The following is a 17,113-nucleotide window of genomic DNA, read 5'->3' as shown; positions in this document are numbered from 1 at the left end:
AAAAAAATAAGATTGCACACACACACACACACACACACACGCACCCCTACACACACACACACACACACACACACACACAAATCAACATGTAAGACACATACAGATATAAAACACAGAAACACAGACAACTAGCAAGTTCCAAACAGAACTTTACATACTGATGTTAAAGAAGTTGCTGCAGGTACAGTGTTCTATAATAGACCAATTTGTGCCTGCCAGTTCTGCTCTGTCTCTGCACAATTACACCTTGTCTAGGGATCTAGTCATCATAATATGGCATTTCAGTGATTCTTTCTCCTACTTTTTAATTACAAGTAAGCCCAGTCTGACGATATGCATTAGCCCACTGACCCCTATTTGATTGAAATAAATGTAACTCTGGGACCCCAATCTACTGTAAAAATCCTCTGTGTTCATTTAACTCTGACAGTGTACAGATAGAGACACATTTTGTACACATGTCACAGTTACAGAAGAAGATGGAAGAAGATAATACCGTCTTCGTCGGGTGGAAACCTCACGTGTCCAAAACTGTTACTTTTCAAGATTTAACCCATTAAGACCTGAGGCCGATTCTTACTAATGTCTTCTAAATCAGTTTTCTGAAAAACGTATGTTTCTATATCAGTGGTGCTCAAACTTTTTCATGTCAAGGACCCCCAAAATTATATGTATTTGGCCGCCGACCCCCATCTCAAAATATGTTGTTTCAGGGACCCCCCAGAAGCAAAGATTTGAGTTAAAAATTTTAAATAATATAAATATATTAATTTGCACACATTTTCTCGATTTTTCAAAAATAGCAGATCTACAAGCTCATAGCGCGGCACTCGTATATCTGCTATTTTTGAATAGCCAAAGTGTAAAATAATGCTTTTTTAGCTCAACGTTCCAGGTCTCAATGGTCAAACGCCTCAAAAGTAGCAGATCCACAAGCACGAACCGCGCCGATTCGCGCCGTGTTTCGAGCTTGTGGATCTGCTACTTTTTGATCATACCACAACGTGTGACGCTGTAGTATGATCAAGTAGGGTGTTAATTTACGGAAAAACAGAAAAAGTCAGAATATGGAGATAAGAGGTTTCTACCCGCCCGACAGCAGGTGCTGTGTGTGAAGTTTAGATTTTTACCTTTTCCTTTTCTATCACCTTCCTGGTAGATTTGTCTATGACTGGGTGTACAGCGGTGTGTTCCGGGACGTGTACGGTGAATTCATGATCCAAGTCAACGAGGACTACCTCAGTATCAGAGGTAAACACACACACACACACACACACACACACACACACACACACACACACACACACACACACACCCCCCACAGCCACATCACATCACAGATTGCTGTGAATAGGCAGTAATTGCACAGGTCTTAGCCTTGTAAAAATAATGACAGTCTATGGAAATTCAGAGCCTCTCAGACAGGCTGTCAGGCAGAAAAAAACGTAGCCGTTTCATTTAATTACGGCCCTTCTAGCTTTAGTTGGACTTTGTCCTTGTAAACTGTAGCGGCTGCACCCCGAATCTCATCATTGGACGATAATATATCAGTGAGGTGTGCGGGGGGTGAGTGAGGGGACTGGCCTCACGCTAAGCTGTTTGCAGGCACAAATTAACCCATCTAGACCGGGAACGCATCTCTGTCATCTTTTAGATTTCTTTGGCTATTCAAAAATAGCAGATCTACAAGCTCATAGCGCGGCAGATCTGTTATTTTCGAAAAATAGTGTTTTTTTGGGGCCAAATGTTTGAATATATATATATTTGAAAGCAATTTTTTTTACTCAAATGCTTCTGGGGTTCCCTGGAACAACATATTTTGAGATAGGGGTCCGCGGCCAAATACATATAATTTTGGGGGTCCTTGACATGAAAAAGTTTGAGAACCACATACGTTTTTTTTCCAAAAAACTGTTAGGATTTAGAAGACATTTGTAGAATCCCCAGAAGCAAAGGTTTGAGTTAAAATTTTTCGCTTTAAAAAAGATACATTCAAAGATATGCACACATTTTCACAATCTTTCAAAAATAGCAGATCTACAAGCTCATAGCGCGGCACTCGGTGCCGCGCTATGAGCTTGTATATCTGCTATTTTTGAATAGCCAAAGACACAGACGTGTTCCCGGTCTTAATGGGTTAACAAATAATTGATGGTGTGCACGTTGCGGTTGTTTCTCTCGCTGAAATTATGTTTCTTTGCTTTTGTTTTCACTCTCGACTCTCGAGCCGTTTCCCCTTGTTGGTGATTTCTAAAATAAATTAGTTTCCGCTGATAATTGCTCAGGGTAAAAAAAATAAAAACTTTTCTCTGGCTGCGGTAGACTTGGATTTCTTTTTCCTTTTTTTTCTCTTTTTTTCCTCTCCGGTCTAATTAATGACTTGAGACTTCAAAGTGGAGAAAAGGGGAGAGTTGAGGCTGGGCTCACAGGGCTTAAAAACACAGACAAACTCTTCATTCTCCCTCAGCGATTTGTTGCGTTTATCCAAGCCTTTGTGGTTTCGTTTTTACCCATTTTAGCCTGGCCGTGCAAAGCATGTCTCGTATTTAGAATTAATGTCCATTAGTGTGAGGACGGGATCATGGGTATATTTTTTGTACATGCATGTTACGTGCATTTTAAATGCACCCGTGCATTTTCAGTGCATGCAATATAGCTAGAATGTGTCCTGTAAATCAATCCAACCAGTGATTTGTGTCCATCAAAAAGGCAAACTGACAGCCGATCTACTAGCCTGGCATGGCCAGACTAATATCACTGCGTAGATATTAGTCTGGAATCTCTGTGTGGAACCTGCATTTCCGAGGGGCAAATAAAAAAAAATGCCTCTGGTGATAAACCTGACCCATATTTGCATACTGGGCCATGATTGGTCCCTCACAACTTCAGAGGGAGGAAGAGAAATCCAATCTCCATTGAGAGTGGCCAGACCTAATTTTTTTTTCTTTTGCAATGGTAGATTCGTCTCGAACCAGGCTACCGATCTACTACCTTGCAACGTGTTAGATCTGCTATTGTTGAAACATTTTCCAAATGTATTTTTTATTTTAGTCTTTTTTATTCGAATCTATATGACATGCCCAAAATTGTGACGCTAGGGTTAAAAACAAGGCCTGTGAATGTGACACCATTCCCGTGTAAAACATTGTACATCATACAACAGCGACCACCACCACCTTCAAGGTCAACGCGTCGCCTCATCTCTGTCTGGCTTAGAGGTTCATTTGCCCATCGGCTACACCTCATCAACTCCTGCAGTGAACCTGGGCGCTCCTCGCTCTCTCGCTCTTCTTTTTTTTCGTTGGAGGACACTCAAATGTCATCGTTCTCCTCCAAGACCGTCGCCAGTGAAGTAATCAGCGGCTAAGCTTTCTTGGCAAAGCTGCGGGCCTTTCAGTAAAAGAGCTCTGTGGAAGCCCCTCCTGTGCGTTCACGTCCCCCTGTGCTTTTTTGCTTAGGATCACTGAGCTAAGTGTTTAACAATTTCCAACTGCCAATTCAAGCCACAGAGCTTTGCAATAATACCACACGAGTAATACTAATAAGGGAAAGTTTCAGACCTACCAATGCAGTGTTAAAGGTAGGGTGAGTGATATCTTCTGGTTAAAACAAATGTTTTTTTTGTGAAAACGTTAAAGCTCTATATTCTGATAGTAATCATTGCTATGGAGTGTTTGTTCAGTAACAGGGTCTACCTGTCAGCTCGTTAATAAACAGAAAACTTTTTTGTTTGGTAGGTGACAGAATTTCAGCCAATCAGGAGAGAGTACAGCTTCATTTTTATAGTGTTCTGGTGCCAATTCTGTCTGCTCATTTCTTTGTCATCACTTCCAATTCCACTTGTTTAATCTGTATCCTGTCTGAGTTCTCTATCCTGATTGGATAAAATTGGTATCCTGACCTGAAAATAAATGTTTTGTTTAATAAAGAGCTAGAGAGACAAGGAGACTCCTGTTACTGAACAAACACACTATAGCAATGAGTACTATCAGAATATAGAGCTATTTAACACTTATTTTAACTAAATAAAATCACTTACCCTACCTTTAATTTCGTCTAAAATGAGCACTGTATCATTGAGAGACGAGTACTGCTCCTGTAGTCAAGGTTCACTTTATTTATCATTTACATTCTTTTTGCACATGAAACAAAAATCATACTCGGGACCAGCTGTGTACAATAAAATAACTATCAATACAATAAAAAAATAATCATAAAATCCTAAAGTGCTGTGAATTAAAATAATAATAATAATATGTTCATAAGCATGAATATATTTTATATAATCATGTTGGACAACAAAAGTGGCTCAAAGTATTAGTGATGGATCATCTTTTAAATAAACAAAACAACTGATGGAAGGATTGCACTGAATTAACACGAGCAAGGGCAGAGAAACGCTGATTATGTATTATGTAACTAACACGTCCAATGTCTGCAGGACAGTTATTAACCTAAACACAAAGCCAGCACAATATAACACTCTTCAATGGTGGAAAAAGTAGTCAAAATTTTTACCTAAATAAAAGTAGAAATGCAATGTAGAAATACTCTGTTACAAGCATAAGTCCGGAATTCAAAATTTACTTGAGTAAAAGTACAGTGTACTAAGTTTAAGTACTCATTATGCTGAATATCCCATTTCACAAGTTTTCAACTGTATAAAGTGTATAAAAATCTTTGGGAAATATCAGATCTAGGGAAATAGCAGATCTACAAGCTCACAATGCGTCGTGATGAGCTTGTAGATCGGCTGTTTTCAAATGGCTGACATTTATATAGGGCTGAAGTGGTTACTGTATGTTTTGTGATAATAATAAACATCTACAAAGTACTACAATTTTCAAATCATTGTTGTGGAGTAGCAACAATATTTGCCTCTGAGGTGTAGTGGAAATACTCCAGTAGAGTAAAATACCTCAAAAACTGTAAAAAGTACAGTACTTGAGTAAATGTACTTTGTTACTTTACACCACTGACACTCATAATGTATTCTCACATAATGTATTGTGTTACGATTATGTAAGGTGTTTCATAAATTGTCTGGGAATCATCGACTATGGGCCACATGAGCACTTTAACATATACATCAGCTATTTGAAAATAAATTATTGCGGGGAAATTATAATAAGCAGATCTGGCAACCCTGAACACACACACCCTTCACACCCTTTACAGACTAATGCCTTCAGGCCGTCGATACAGAGCCTCGACATTCACCAAAAGGGGCTCAGCTAAGCCTCCATCAGACTGCTGAACGCCTAGGTCTGGTGGAGCCCGGACTGTAGTACTGTAGTTCTAAATGTTGTTAGTGTTTTTACAGTGACCTGGGTATCCACTGTATGTATTGTGACTGTATGTTGTCTTTTAACCACTGCACAAACGAAGTTCCGAAAGGAAAATAAAGTAGTTTGAAGTTGAAGTACTGTACATTCATATTTTTGATAGATTGTACATACATAATCTCATTCATTCACAGAGGCAGTGACAAAATCTAGGGCCAGCCAGCCTCTAAAAGCTCATTATTTTATTTGATCATTTTCTATCTTTATTCTTATTTATCTTGGGGTTTTCTCCTGTGTTTTTCATTCTCACAGTCACTTGCTGTTGCTGCTCTTGACACCTGAAATGTCCCTCCGGGGATCGATATAATGTTTCATTTAATCTGATCTTATCTCATAAGCTTATTATCCCTGGTATATTTTCCGCAGACAAGCACTTCTGGGTGCAAGGCTACACCTTAATCTCCAAGGATGTGGAGGACTGTGTCCCCGTGTTCCTGAGACACATTGCCAACGACGTGTACGTCTGTGGAAAGACCATCAACCTCCTCAAGATCTGCTGCCCACAGGTTGCTTTAATACGTGCAAGACCCACAGACAGACAGACAGACAGACAGACAGACAGACAGACAGACAGACAGACAGACAGACAGACAGACAGACAGACAGACAGACAGACAGACAGACAGACAGACAGATTACAAATTGCTTCAGCCTCAAGTGACACTCGTCTAGTGGTACATATTTTTTTACTTAAGTAAAAGTATCAATACTGCAATGTAGAAACACTCCGGTGTGCAAAATTTACTTTAGTAAAAGTACAAACGTATTGGCATCAAAATATACTTAAAGTACCTTAAGTAAAAGTACTCATTATGCAGAATGTCCCATTTCAAATCTTTTGAAAATAGCAGATCTACAAGCTCACAACGCGTCGCGATGTGACACGTTGTGAGCTTATAGATTAGCTATTTTCAAACAGCCAAAGTTTAATGGGTGAAGTGGTTAATGTAGGTTTTGTAATAATAATTAAAATCTACAAGTAACTACTGTAGTAACTAAAGTTTTCAAATAATCATAGTGGAGTAAAAGTACAATATTTGCCTCTGAGATGTAGTGTAGTAGAAGTAAAAGTATTGAATATTGGAAATACTCAAATAAAGTAAAAGTACCTCAAAATTTGGAGTAAATGTAATTAGTTACTTTCCACCACTGCACTCATCCCCTTTTTCCTTAGTTTGACATGGACACGACAAAAGGCCCTCCAAAGTCCATTCTATACATGTGAGAGTTTTTAGAGTTCAGTTTAAGGACAGTGGTTCTCAAACCTTTTAATTTCAAGGACCCCCAGTTTGATATGCATTAGGACCACAGACCCCCATTTGATACCATAGTCTATCTCTGGGACCACAGTCTAATTTATATTAAGAAATCCTAACTATGAGAGGGTACAAATGGAACCAAATGGACCCGTACAGTCCCGTATCTCCTCAAGGACCCCTGGGGGTCCCCCTGGACCCCAGTTTGAGATCCACTGGTTTAGGAGACAATTAGAAAGCAGGGGCAGCAAATGTTACCTTCTGTCTAAAATATAAAGGGCATTTTAAAAACAATAGCCCCCCCACCTATTGTTTTTAAAATGCCCTTTACATTTTAGACAGAAGGCTTATATTAAAGTCAAATTTAAAATCAACTAATTTGAAAGTCAGTTTTTGTTCTTTCAGATTTTTTTCTGAGCTTTTTGATTTAATCATTTTTACACTTTGCCCCGACATTGACGGAAAGCCCAACCTCTTATCTCCTGTCTGCACCTCCTAGTCTAATGAGCTGACATCCTTGTTTAACCGTGTTCTCCCCACACAGCATTACATCTGCGGGTCGGAGCTGCCGGTGCCGCGCATCGCTGTCACCTTCTCCCTGCAGGAGGTGGAGGAGATCGAGAGGGACTGTGCCGTGTACCGCGGCCGCATGGAGAGAATCGCTAAGCACAGCGCCATCAGCAGGGAGGAGCAGGTATTGCGACTGATACTGATTTTAAAGAAGGAACAAAAGTGTGTGTGTATTTATAATATACACACGTGCCCAAATATTGAGTCATTAGTCATAGATGCCATTCCTGTGTGGATCGCAAGAGCCACATTAATGATTAATTCTCAATGAATTACTAGTTTCTTCATGTATGACATATTGACTGGAGTGGCAGTTATGTATTCTGTATTCTGTGAGAGTGGAAGTGGAGTCACCTTGTATGCATGTAATATGTATGCGTTTGAAATTCAACCCAATACTTGTCTTTAACGTGACTTTAACAATTGAATGCGGTTGCGTATGGAAAAAAGACACAAACTTTATTGCAATAATTTGATAAATGAGAGTGACACTTTGCGCCTCAAGTACGGAGAACTTCAGCAGCAGGCCATTAGACTGATACATTGCCATCATCTTAACCCATTAAGACCGGGAACGCGTCTAGTGTAACCACTTTAACCATTATTTTAATACTTTGGCTTTTAAAAAATTAGCAGATATACAAGCTCATAGCGCGGCACCTTGTAGATCTGCTATTTTTGAAAAATCATGAAAATGTTTGCAAAACATTGAATATATATATATTTTTAAAGCGAACATTTTTCACTCAAATCTTTGCTTCTCAAACATATTTTGAGATGGGGCGCCGCGGCCAAATACATGTAATTTTGGGTTGGGGCTCCGCGGCCAAAATACATATAAATTTGGGTGGTCCTTGACATGAAAAAAGTGAAAAAAGAACCACTGATTACAGCAACATAAGTTTTTTTCTAAAAACTGTTAGGATTAAGAAGAGATTTGTAGATTTGAAATTTGAAATATAAATTCAAAGATTTGCAAAAAGTTTTAAGATTTTTCTAAAGAATAGCAGATTTACTGCTATGAGCTTGTATATCTGCTATTTTTTAATAGCTAAGGAAATCTAAAAATGACACAGATGCGTTCCCGGTCTTAACGGGTTAACTGTGTGGCGGCACCGTATTCTGCGGTCTATATTCTGTGCCGCGCTAACGCGACTCGCTGATAGACTGGCGGACGGGGGTGGCGGAGGAGGGGGGAGGAGGAGGTAAGCCAGAGGGCAGGCCAATAGATCTTTGTTAATGATGCCTCCCTGCCTGTCTCTCTGTTAGGCCCTGCGCACGGAGCAGGCACGCCAGGAGCTGATCAATCAGGTCAGAGAGTCGGCAGCCAAGACCCTGGAGAGCATCCGTGGTGAGTGATACGAGCACGTGCCGTGCATTATCACACACACACACACACACATGCACTGCACTCGCTCAACCGCAGATGTGGGGGCGCAATCACACACGCACACACGCAGGCACCCACTCACGAACGCATGCTCCACCGTCTCACTGATTATACCTGTTTAACACATGGCTTAGGACTGATTATAACTGATTATAACCCACACTGCTGGCTGTTGGCTCGTGACTGCGAGAATCTTCCTCGAACTTTGCTCCTCTGAGAGGGAGTTGAGAGCAGAAGAGCGAGAGAGAGAATACAGAGAGAATACAGAGAGAGAGAGAGACTACACACAGAGAGAGAGACTACACACAGAGAGAGAGAGAGAGAGAGATGGCATGGGGGCGAGAGACAGCGAGGAAACTCTTTGAACGGCTTCCAGCACCGCAGGCTGTGAAATCTAATCATCACTCACATAGTTTAGTTAACTCCTCGTATCATTTATTACTTCAAAAAGACATGCAGCATCTCAGGCCTATTGCTCTGTGTGTGTGGGTGTGTATGTGAGTGTGGGTGTGTGTGTGTGTGTGTGTGTGTGTGGGGGGGTGTGTGTGTGTGCTGGTTTTGGGGAGGGCGATATGAACATGGGTTTGTGTTGAGGCAGATGGTGATGTTACCGTGTGCGTGCATGTGTGTGTGTGTGTAATCTGGAGAAGTAAGTGACCTGCTGTGCTCTTTCTCGCCCCCTGCAGGGCGCCAGGTGTCACAGCGTCTGGTCGTGGAGGCTGGAAAGAGGGAGCGTTTTGATGAGATGAAAGAGAACCTGGAGCAGGAGCAGGAGGTGTGTGTGTGTGTCTATTTGTGTGTGTTGCGAGTGAAATGGGGAATGTCACAGAAAAATATACAGTAATTACTAATACATTTGAAAGAATCTTCATCCCTGTGAGTTATTTGCATAGTTGAGTTTGGGTTATTGCATAGTTCATCTGATTAGTCTTCTTTTCTGATTTTGTGTATTTGTTTTTATATTGAAACAAATGAAATATTAAAATCCAATCTTGACATTCATCAGCATTCTCTCTACACTCAGAGGATGGAAATGGTGTTGTGACTTAGGGCTGGGGAGATATGACATTATTATCATTGTTTCAAACTTTAGCCTCGATTACGATTAATGAACTATTATTAACCCAGCTATGAGCTTGTAGATCTGCTATTTTTGAAAAATCGTGAAAATTCGTGGCAAGATCTTGGATTATATATTTTTTAAAGCGAACATTTGTAAAATATTTAGTTCCAGGAACCCCCAGAAGCAAAGATTTGAGTAAAGAAAAAAATTCTAATATTTGCACAACTTTTCATGATTTTTCAAAATAAAAAACAACCTTTTTCCTCCATCTCAAAGTTGTGTTATCTCCGTCCAGATGGCACAGTTCAGGGGAAGTTCAGGGGATGATGATCATCAGTGTCGTTTACTATCTATTGTGGGTGTCGAGCAGTTTCTGAACTGAAACGTACTGAAATGCACTGGTTCTCTCACTGGATCCGGGAGGAACTCCCCAGGGGTACAATGAGGGAGGGAGGGGGTTCCACGGGAAACAGTTTAAACCAGGGGCCTTCAACGTTTTTCAGGCCAAGGATCCCTTAGCTGAGAGAGAGATGAAGGAAGGACCCCCCCCATTACATATTGTATAAAATGATGTTGCAAATTAAACTTTTTCATAGATAGCTTCATAGACTTGTTTGACAGCACTGTCATCAGTCTTGGTTTCCTGTTAATGTGCTTTTTTGTGTGTGTGGAGGGGCGGCTATTCAAAAATAGCCGATCTACAAGCTTGTAGTAGATGGGCTATTTTTGAAGAATGTTGACAAATCTCTTATGGGGGTCCCTCGCACAGAAACTTTTCAAATACATTGTGTGTGTGTGTGCGCGTGTGTGCGCTGCCAACAGTGGAGAACTGCAGCCCAGACAAAGCAGAAAGAGGATGACTACAGCTTTGCACGGGAGCTGAAGGACCGAGAGAAAAGACTGCAATCTCTGGAGGAGCAACTGGAGGAGAGGGCTAGGTTTGACACACACACACACACACGCACACACACACGCACACGCACACGCACACACACACACTGCAGACTTCCACAAGCACGCAAGACTCAACCGTGGCGTGCACAGACTCCGTTTACACATTACTTTACAAATCTCTCTTTCACTCTCTCCCTCTCGCTCCCTCTCTCTCTCTCTCTCTCTCACACACACACACACACACACTCAATTTTCTTTTATCAATCTACTGTAGGAGGAGCACTAATTGCCAGATGATTTGCTCATGAAAATGAAAATGAGAGCCAACATTCAAATTCAGGCTTATCTATCGTTCAAAGCAATTTCGTGAATTTTCTTCCTCGTTCCAGTCGCTGAGTTTTGCGGCGATGATCCCAAAGTGTTCCCCCTGAATCGATTTGTGAGTCGAGCGCTTGTTTATGAAGCTCGGTTGTGAAAGCGGTAATGACTTGAGATGATGAGTCACCATTTTGTCTGTTAGGAAGGAGCTGATTGCCCGGTACAGCCGCCTATCGGAGGAGGCCGCTCGCAGAGAGAGGCGGGCCATGTGGAGGGTCCAGCGAATGAGACTCGACGAAGCCCGAGCTCAATTCATAATGCAGGACAATCTGCAAATTGAGGTCAGTAGATGCCATACCACAAAATAATCACATACGGTAGTGGAATAAAATGGAAATGATAATATAGTATAATATCTTTACTGTCGGGGGGGGAAAAAACGGTTAATTTTCAGATTTCAAATTCAAAATGAGCAAATACAGCAGATCTACAAGCTCACGCCGCGTTTTGAGCTTGCAGATTGGCTAGTTTTTGCTACTTTTGTGTGACACAGTAGTATGACAAAGTAGGGCATTATTTAACTCATTTTTCCCAAAGCCCATCGTGCCAAAGACGTGTAACACGTCCAAACCGTGTTTTCAGTGTTTACCAGGGGCGTAGCCACGGGTGGGCATAGGTAGGCCTGGGCCCACCCATTTTTTTCAAAAATATCAAAAATAGCAGATATACAGGCTCATAGCGTGGCACCGAGTGCCGCCCTATGAGCTTGTAGATCTGCTACTTTTGAAAAATCTTGAAACATTTTTTTTTTTTTTTTTTTTTTTTAAACGTTAGGATTTTGAAAACATTTTTAAGAATCGCCTCAGGTCTTAATGGGTCAAATATCCGGCCTAATCCACAGGCTATACTGGAGAAATATCCCCTAGGCCAGGAGAGACCGCCGGTCGAAGTACTACTACCTGCTTCATCAGCACAGCTACAGAACACACCACCAGTGACACAGGTACAGCTTATTGATCATGTCGTACAGTCTAAACCTCAGTTTATGATGTTTGTCTCGTCTTGTGCTTTGCCCTCCCCCAATTAGGGGTGCAACAGTTAATCGAACTAATCGATTTAATTCATTATGAAAAATAATAGATGATCAAAATACAGAAAATAACAGAACTAAAAGCTCACTACACTGTTGAACGACAAAGTATAAAACCAGGGCTTAAGTGATTAATCAGGCTATTGATGATAATGGATTTATTATAAGAAAATAAAAAATACAATAAAAACGTCAGTATCCAAAATGCTCGCTTCTTGATTATTCGATTAATCGGAAAAGTAATCGATAGAATAATCCCTAAGAAACGACTCCCTTCTCCCAACGTTCCTCTCTTCTCCTCAGGAATCTGCCTCGCAAGAGCCGTCTGGACAGCTTCCACCCCCAGCCCCCACAGTCAGCCCTGCTCTCGTCTCTGAGGACACCGATACCAAGGACTTTCCACCCAACTCCCCAAAAGCCCCCGACAGTGAGCAGGTGGACCAGGCCATGCAGGAAATCGGGTCTGACCTTCCCGACGCTTCTTGCGAAACTCCACCGCCCGTAGACTACGACTTCAGCGCTCCTTTTTGTCCTCTGGAGGGCATCGGCGGTGACGTCCCGGCCCAGCCCCGGCCTCGCTGGGGGCCGCCTGTCGAGCCAGACATCTCCTCGGGCGTCCCGCATCCTTCTTTCTCCCACATCCCCATTGGGGAGAACGTGTCTGAGGTCCGGGAGACTCTGCCCAGAGCCTCCTCCCACGGCCACGCGTCCCAGTCCAGTTTCCCCCTGGGCCAGTATACCCCAGACGTGGTATCCACGGATGATGCACCCAAAGCCAGCCTGCACGGTCACCCCTCACAAGCTACAGCGGACGCAAGGAACACGACGACTGATGGCAAGACGAAGGCGATTCCATCTTCATCAGAAGAAGAGGTCGGTGGCGGTGTCACTGCGACTCGGGCCGTCGAACATAATATCGTAGAGTCAAACCAGGAAGAGGTACGATCTGTTGTGCTCACAGAAGGAGGAGAATGTACTTCGCGTCCTCCTGTAGTTGTCGCTGGCCCTTCGCCCACACCGCAGCAGCAGGGAGGCCGTGCTGGCGATGATCACCAAACGCTGACCGCCCCTTCTGGCTCCGTTCTGCAAGAGCCCTCTGTGACAGACACCCCAGCTCACCCCTCAGATGCTCACATTAAAATCGGGGAGCATGATGTGTCCAAAGGCAGCGCACCGCCGCTGCCCTCGCGGAATATTCACGGCCATGCCTCCGATGCACACATAGAGGTGGGGCAGCTAGTTTCGGATGTGGAAGGCCCTAATCCGCTGCCCAGCGTCCACGGCCATGCCTCCGATGCTCACATTAAGGTCGGAGACTTTGTTTCAGAGGTCACCGCTCCTCTGCCGTCCCCTGGCATCCATGGTCACGCATCCGATGCGCACATCAAGGTCGGCGAGCTCGTTTCCGACGTGACCGCCCCTCTGCTTTCCCCCGGCGCACACGGCCACGCTTCCGACTCGCATATTAAAATCGGGGAGAACGTTTCGGGATTCGTCGCCTCGGTTCCTTCTCCCAACGTCCACGGCCACGCCTCGGACGCACACATCAGGGTGGGAGAGCACGTTTCCGAAGTGACCGCCACTCTGCATTCCCCCAACGTACACGGCCACGCTTCCGACTCCCACATTAAAATCGGGGAGAACGTTTCGGGATTCGTCGCCCACGTTCCCTCGCCCAACATCCACGGCCACGCCTCGGACGCACACATCAAGGTGGGAGAGCACGTTTCCGAAGTGACCGCCCGCCTCCCCACCCAAAACGTCCACGGTCACTCGTCCGACGCCAACATCAAAGTGGGCGGTTTCGTGTCCAACGTGCCCGAAGCAAATCCTCGTTTGAACATCCACGGACACTCCTCCGACTGCACCCTCCAGGTCGGGTGTGTGGTGTCTGGAATCCAACCGGTCTCGTCCCCTCTGCCCGGTAGCGTTTACGGACACTCGTCGGACTCCGCTTTAAAGACGGGTTGCGTGGTGTCCGGCGCTCACCCGCTGCCGCCGTCCGCGCTACCGGGCAGTATTTACGGTCACTCCTCGGACTCGACTTTGGTCGTAGGGTGTGTGGTGTCAGGGGTGCAGACTCAGCTCCTGCACCTACCAGGAACCCATGGTCATTCGTCGGACTCTGCACTGGGAGGAGGGTGCCTGGTGATGGGCAAGGAGAAACCTGACAACACGGCAGACAATCAAGGTGGTGTATGAGTTTAAGTTCAGTTTCTTTATTTTAATGTCTTTAAGTATTTTGGGGGCCTATTCAACACAATTGGTTTCAGAGGCTTCCTACTGCAGCAAAAGAAAGAGCAAAGGAGTGTGTATGTGTGTGTTATTTACATGAAGTTGTATCAAGAAATGTGGCTATTATTTAATACAAATCGTTGATGTCGGGCAGAAACCTCTTACTTTTTGTGTTTTTTTTGTAAATGAAATCAAAAGTAACAGATCTACGTTTTGAGCTTGTAGATCTGCTACTTTTGCAATTTTCGAATTTGAATCTAGAAAAGTAACAGTTATGGACATATGAGGTTTCTTCCAGCCGACAGAGAGGAAATTCAGACCCTTGTGTAGTATGTTGAAGTCAGCTAAACATTTCATCCCATCTATACCACTCCCTCCCAGGTCTGGAATCAGGGAGCCTGGCTGAGCAGCAGCAGCAGCAGCTGGCCGAGGGCATGGGGTCCTGGGCAGCCAGCTGGGGCCTGTCCCCCGCAGAGCGCTCTGAGCATGAATATGTCCTCTCTCTGGCTGCTCACTACCAAGTGGAGCAGTATGAGGATGGCTACAACCTGTGTGAGTACGGCTCAGAGCACACAGCGGAAACAAGTGATTACTTTTTGCCATGTGTGGACTGGAGGACCAGGATATGATAGTTTTTTTAAAGTCTGTTTGTATTAAGACGCTGTTTGAGGAAGAGTCAAATGGTTTACTTAGATAGATAGATTGATAGATTGATATGTAGGGAGATAGATAGATACTGTAAATAGATAGATACTGTAAATAGATAGATAGATATACTTTATTAACTCTTTAACTGCCAGAGTAATAGTGTAATAGTGTGCCACTGCTGCGATTTTTACTGTACCTTTGAAAAATCATGGAATATTCTCCGTGACCTCCGTCCTCACGGAGATCGGCTCAGGGGTCCGGTAGTATAGGGACCCCTGAGGGGTCCCTATACTATAGGGGAAAAAAATATAAAAAATATATAGTATAGGGGAAAAAAATGTCCGCTTGGGTTAATCCATTGCACAGCTGTGGCCATTTGAATGAGGCTTGTTTTTGCCGTAAAGCAAGAGGAACGGAGATCCAGCAGAGATATAGCCATTTCCCCATAGGAAATAAACAAGCTTAAATTTTTTTAAATGACGTCAATTCCGGGTCTGTCGTCATCAGGCAGTGAAATCATCATTCATAGGGTAGATAACAGCGCCATCTAGTGGAAAACCACTGAAAACAAAAACTCGTCGTTGGCAGGCTACGTCATGACAGAATTCGACGCGTTAACGCGTCCATGGCAGGCAAAGAGCTAATTCTGCATGAAATTCTTTGATATTTATTAATCCAGAAGGGAATTCTTTGACAGTGTTTTCCCCCAGGAGGAGGAATGGTGGCAGCAGTGTGGTGAATATTTATTGTGTGCCTGCTACTGTGTTTGCACTCAAAAATAAGAAGTGGGTTGTCTTTGAGATTGACAGGTGTCACAGAGTCACGGTTGCCTTTTGGACCGCCTTCAGGCAAAAACACTGTATGGGCAATACTGAGGCTTCAAGCTCAAATAGACGGATCCCCAGGGCTATTGAGGGAAAGGAGTATGACACTCTGTTGTAAACTGAGAATAATTCACATAATATTCCAAACATGTATTGGCCAAAACCAACTTCAGTTTATAAAGATATAAGACGGAGCCGTCTTCCATCGGTTAAAAAATATGTGAAATAATATTAATTGACATAAAAATTCAGCAGTGGAAATAGCAGATTTACAAGCTTACAACGCATCAAGAAGTGACGCGTTGTGTATCTTGTTGATCTGATCTGCCATTTCAGCTCCCCCCCCTCCTTTTTATGATTATGAAGATTATTGCGATTTATTTCAAATAATTGCGATTAGACAATTATGTAATAATTGTGACAGTGACAAATTCATGTAAGTAAAAGTACAAAAGTATTGGTATCAAAATATACAAAAGTAAAAGTACTAAAATGTTTGAAAATAGCAGATCTAAGCTCACAACGCGTCGCGATGCAACGCGTTGTGCTTATAGATCGGCTAATTTCAAATAGCCTAGGTATAAAATAGGGCTAAAGTGGTTAGTTTATGTTTTATAATGTAATAATATATATCTGCAAAGTAACTAGAAACTAAAGTTTTCAAATAATTGTAGTGGAGTAAAAGTACAACATTTGCCTCTGAGATGTAGTGGAGTAGTAAAGTAAAAGAAAACTGGAAATACTCCAGTAAAGTAAAAATACCTCAAAACTTTACTCAAAACTTTTACTTAACTTGAGTAAATATACTTAGTTACTTTACACCACTGCCGGTACTGTATGTCTTTTTTCCTTTCAATAGCAGCTGGCGGGGTCACGTGTCTCATCTTATCCGTGTTCTCTCTCCAGCGTCGTCCCCGGACTGTCAGCTGCTGAAGCAGGTGACGCGGGGCCCCTGGGTGGACCCCACCCTCCGCGGGGCCACGGACACCACCGCCATCCAGCTCAGCGAGATGGTCTCCCTGCCCGTCCTGATGAAGCACTCGGTCACCACGCCTCTCATCACACAGTGAGTCTTCTGTTTCAAGGGCAGAGCAGAGAGGACGTGAGAATGAATGAATGTGTGCATATGGGAGGTTCGTTAGGTCTTCTGTGTGTGTACCTACGGTGTTCCCAGTAGGGGTGTAACAATTCTCCAAATCTGCGGTTTTGGTCCAGACCTCAGTATTTGAGCCACGGTTCGTCGAAGAAAACTCAGTTTTTATGTATTTAAGTGGACAAAAAAAGTGGGGGGGATATTAAGTCTTTGACTGCCAGAGTGATAGTGTAATAATGTCTATATAGTCCATAAAATCATGGACTATTCTCTGTGACCTCCGTCCTCACGGACATCGCGTCATCACACGCACAGGGTTGTCGTAGTAGAGGGAAACTTTTTTTTAACCACATGGGGCAATCCATTGCACAGTTTGAATCCAGCTTG

General features: G+C 43.2%; 1 protein-coding gene across 1 annotated transcript in view; it reads left to right on the top strand.

The window, feature by feature from the left end:
* tubgcp6 (tubulin gamma complex component 6) overlaps positions 1 to 17,113 on the top strand; it is a 57,597-nt gene that overhangs the window by 17,963 nt on the left and 22,521 nt on the right. Inside the window, exons 11-21 of the mRNA XM_080437127.1 lie at positions 1,160 to 1,251; positions 5,712 to 5,851; positions 7,146 to 7,295; positions 8,441 to 8,522; positions 9,248 to 9,336; positions 10,447 to 10,562; positions 11,039 to 11,177; positions 11,738 to 11,839; positions 12,230 to 14,117; positions 14,543 to 14,713; positions 16,540 to 16,699. Of these exons, the coding sequence (XP_080293253.1) occupies positions 1,160 to 1,251; positions 5,712 to 5,851; positions 7,146 to 7,295; positions 8,441 to 8,522; positions 9,248 to 9,336; positions 10,447 to 10,562; positions 11,039 to 11,177; positions 11,738 to 11,839; positions 12,230 to 14,117; positions 14,543 to 14,713; positions 16,540 to 16,699 (3,129 nt within the window). The remainder of the gene's footprint in view (positions 1 to 1,159; positions 1,252 to 5,711; positions 5,852 to 7,145; positions 7,296 to 8,440; positions 8,523 to 9,247; positions 9,337 to 10,446; positions 10,563 to 11,038; positions 11,178 to 11,737; positions 11,840 to 12,229; positions 14,118 to 14,542; positions 14,714 to 16,539; positions 16,700 to 17,113) is intronic.

This window comes from Gymnoscopelus braueri (genome assembly GCF_963280865.1).
Source record: "Gymnoscopelus braueri genome assembly, chromosome: 9".
NCBI lineage: Eukaryota > Metazoa > Chordata > Actinopteri > Myctophiformes > Myctophidae > Gymnoscopelus > Gymnoscopelus braueri.
Note: the sequence above shows the minus strand (reverse complement) of the source record. Positions and strands in the feature narration are given on the sequence as shown.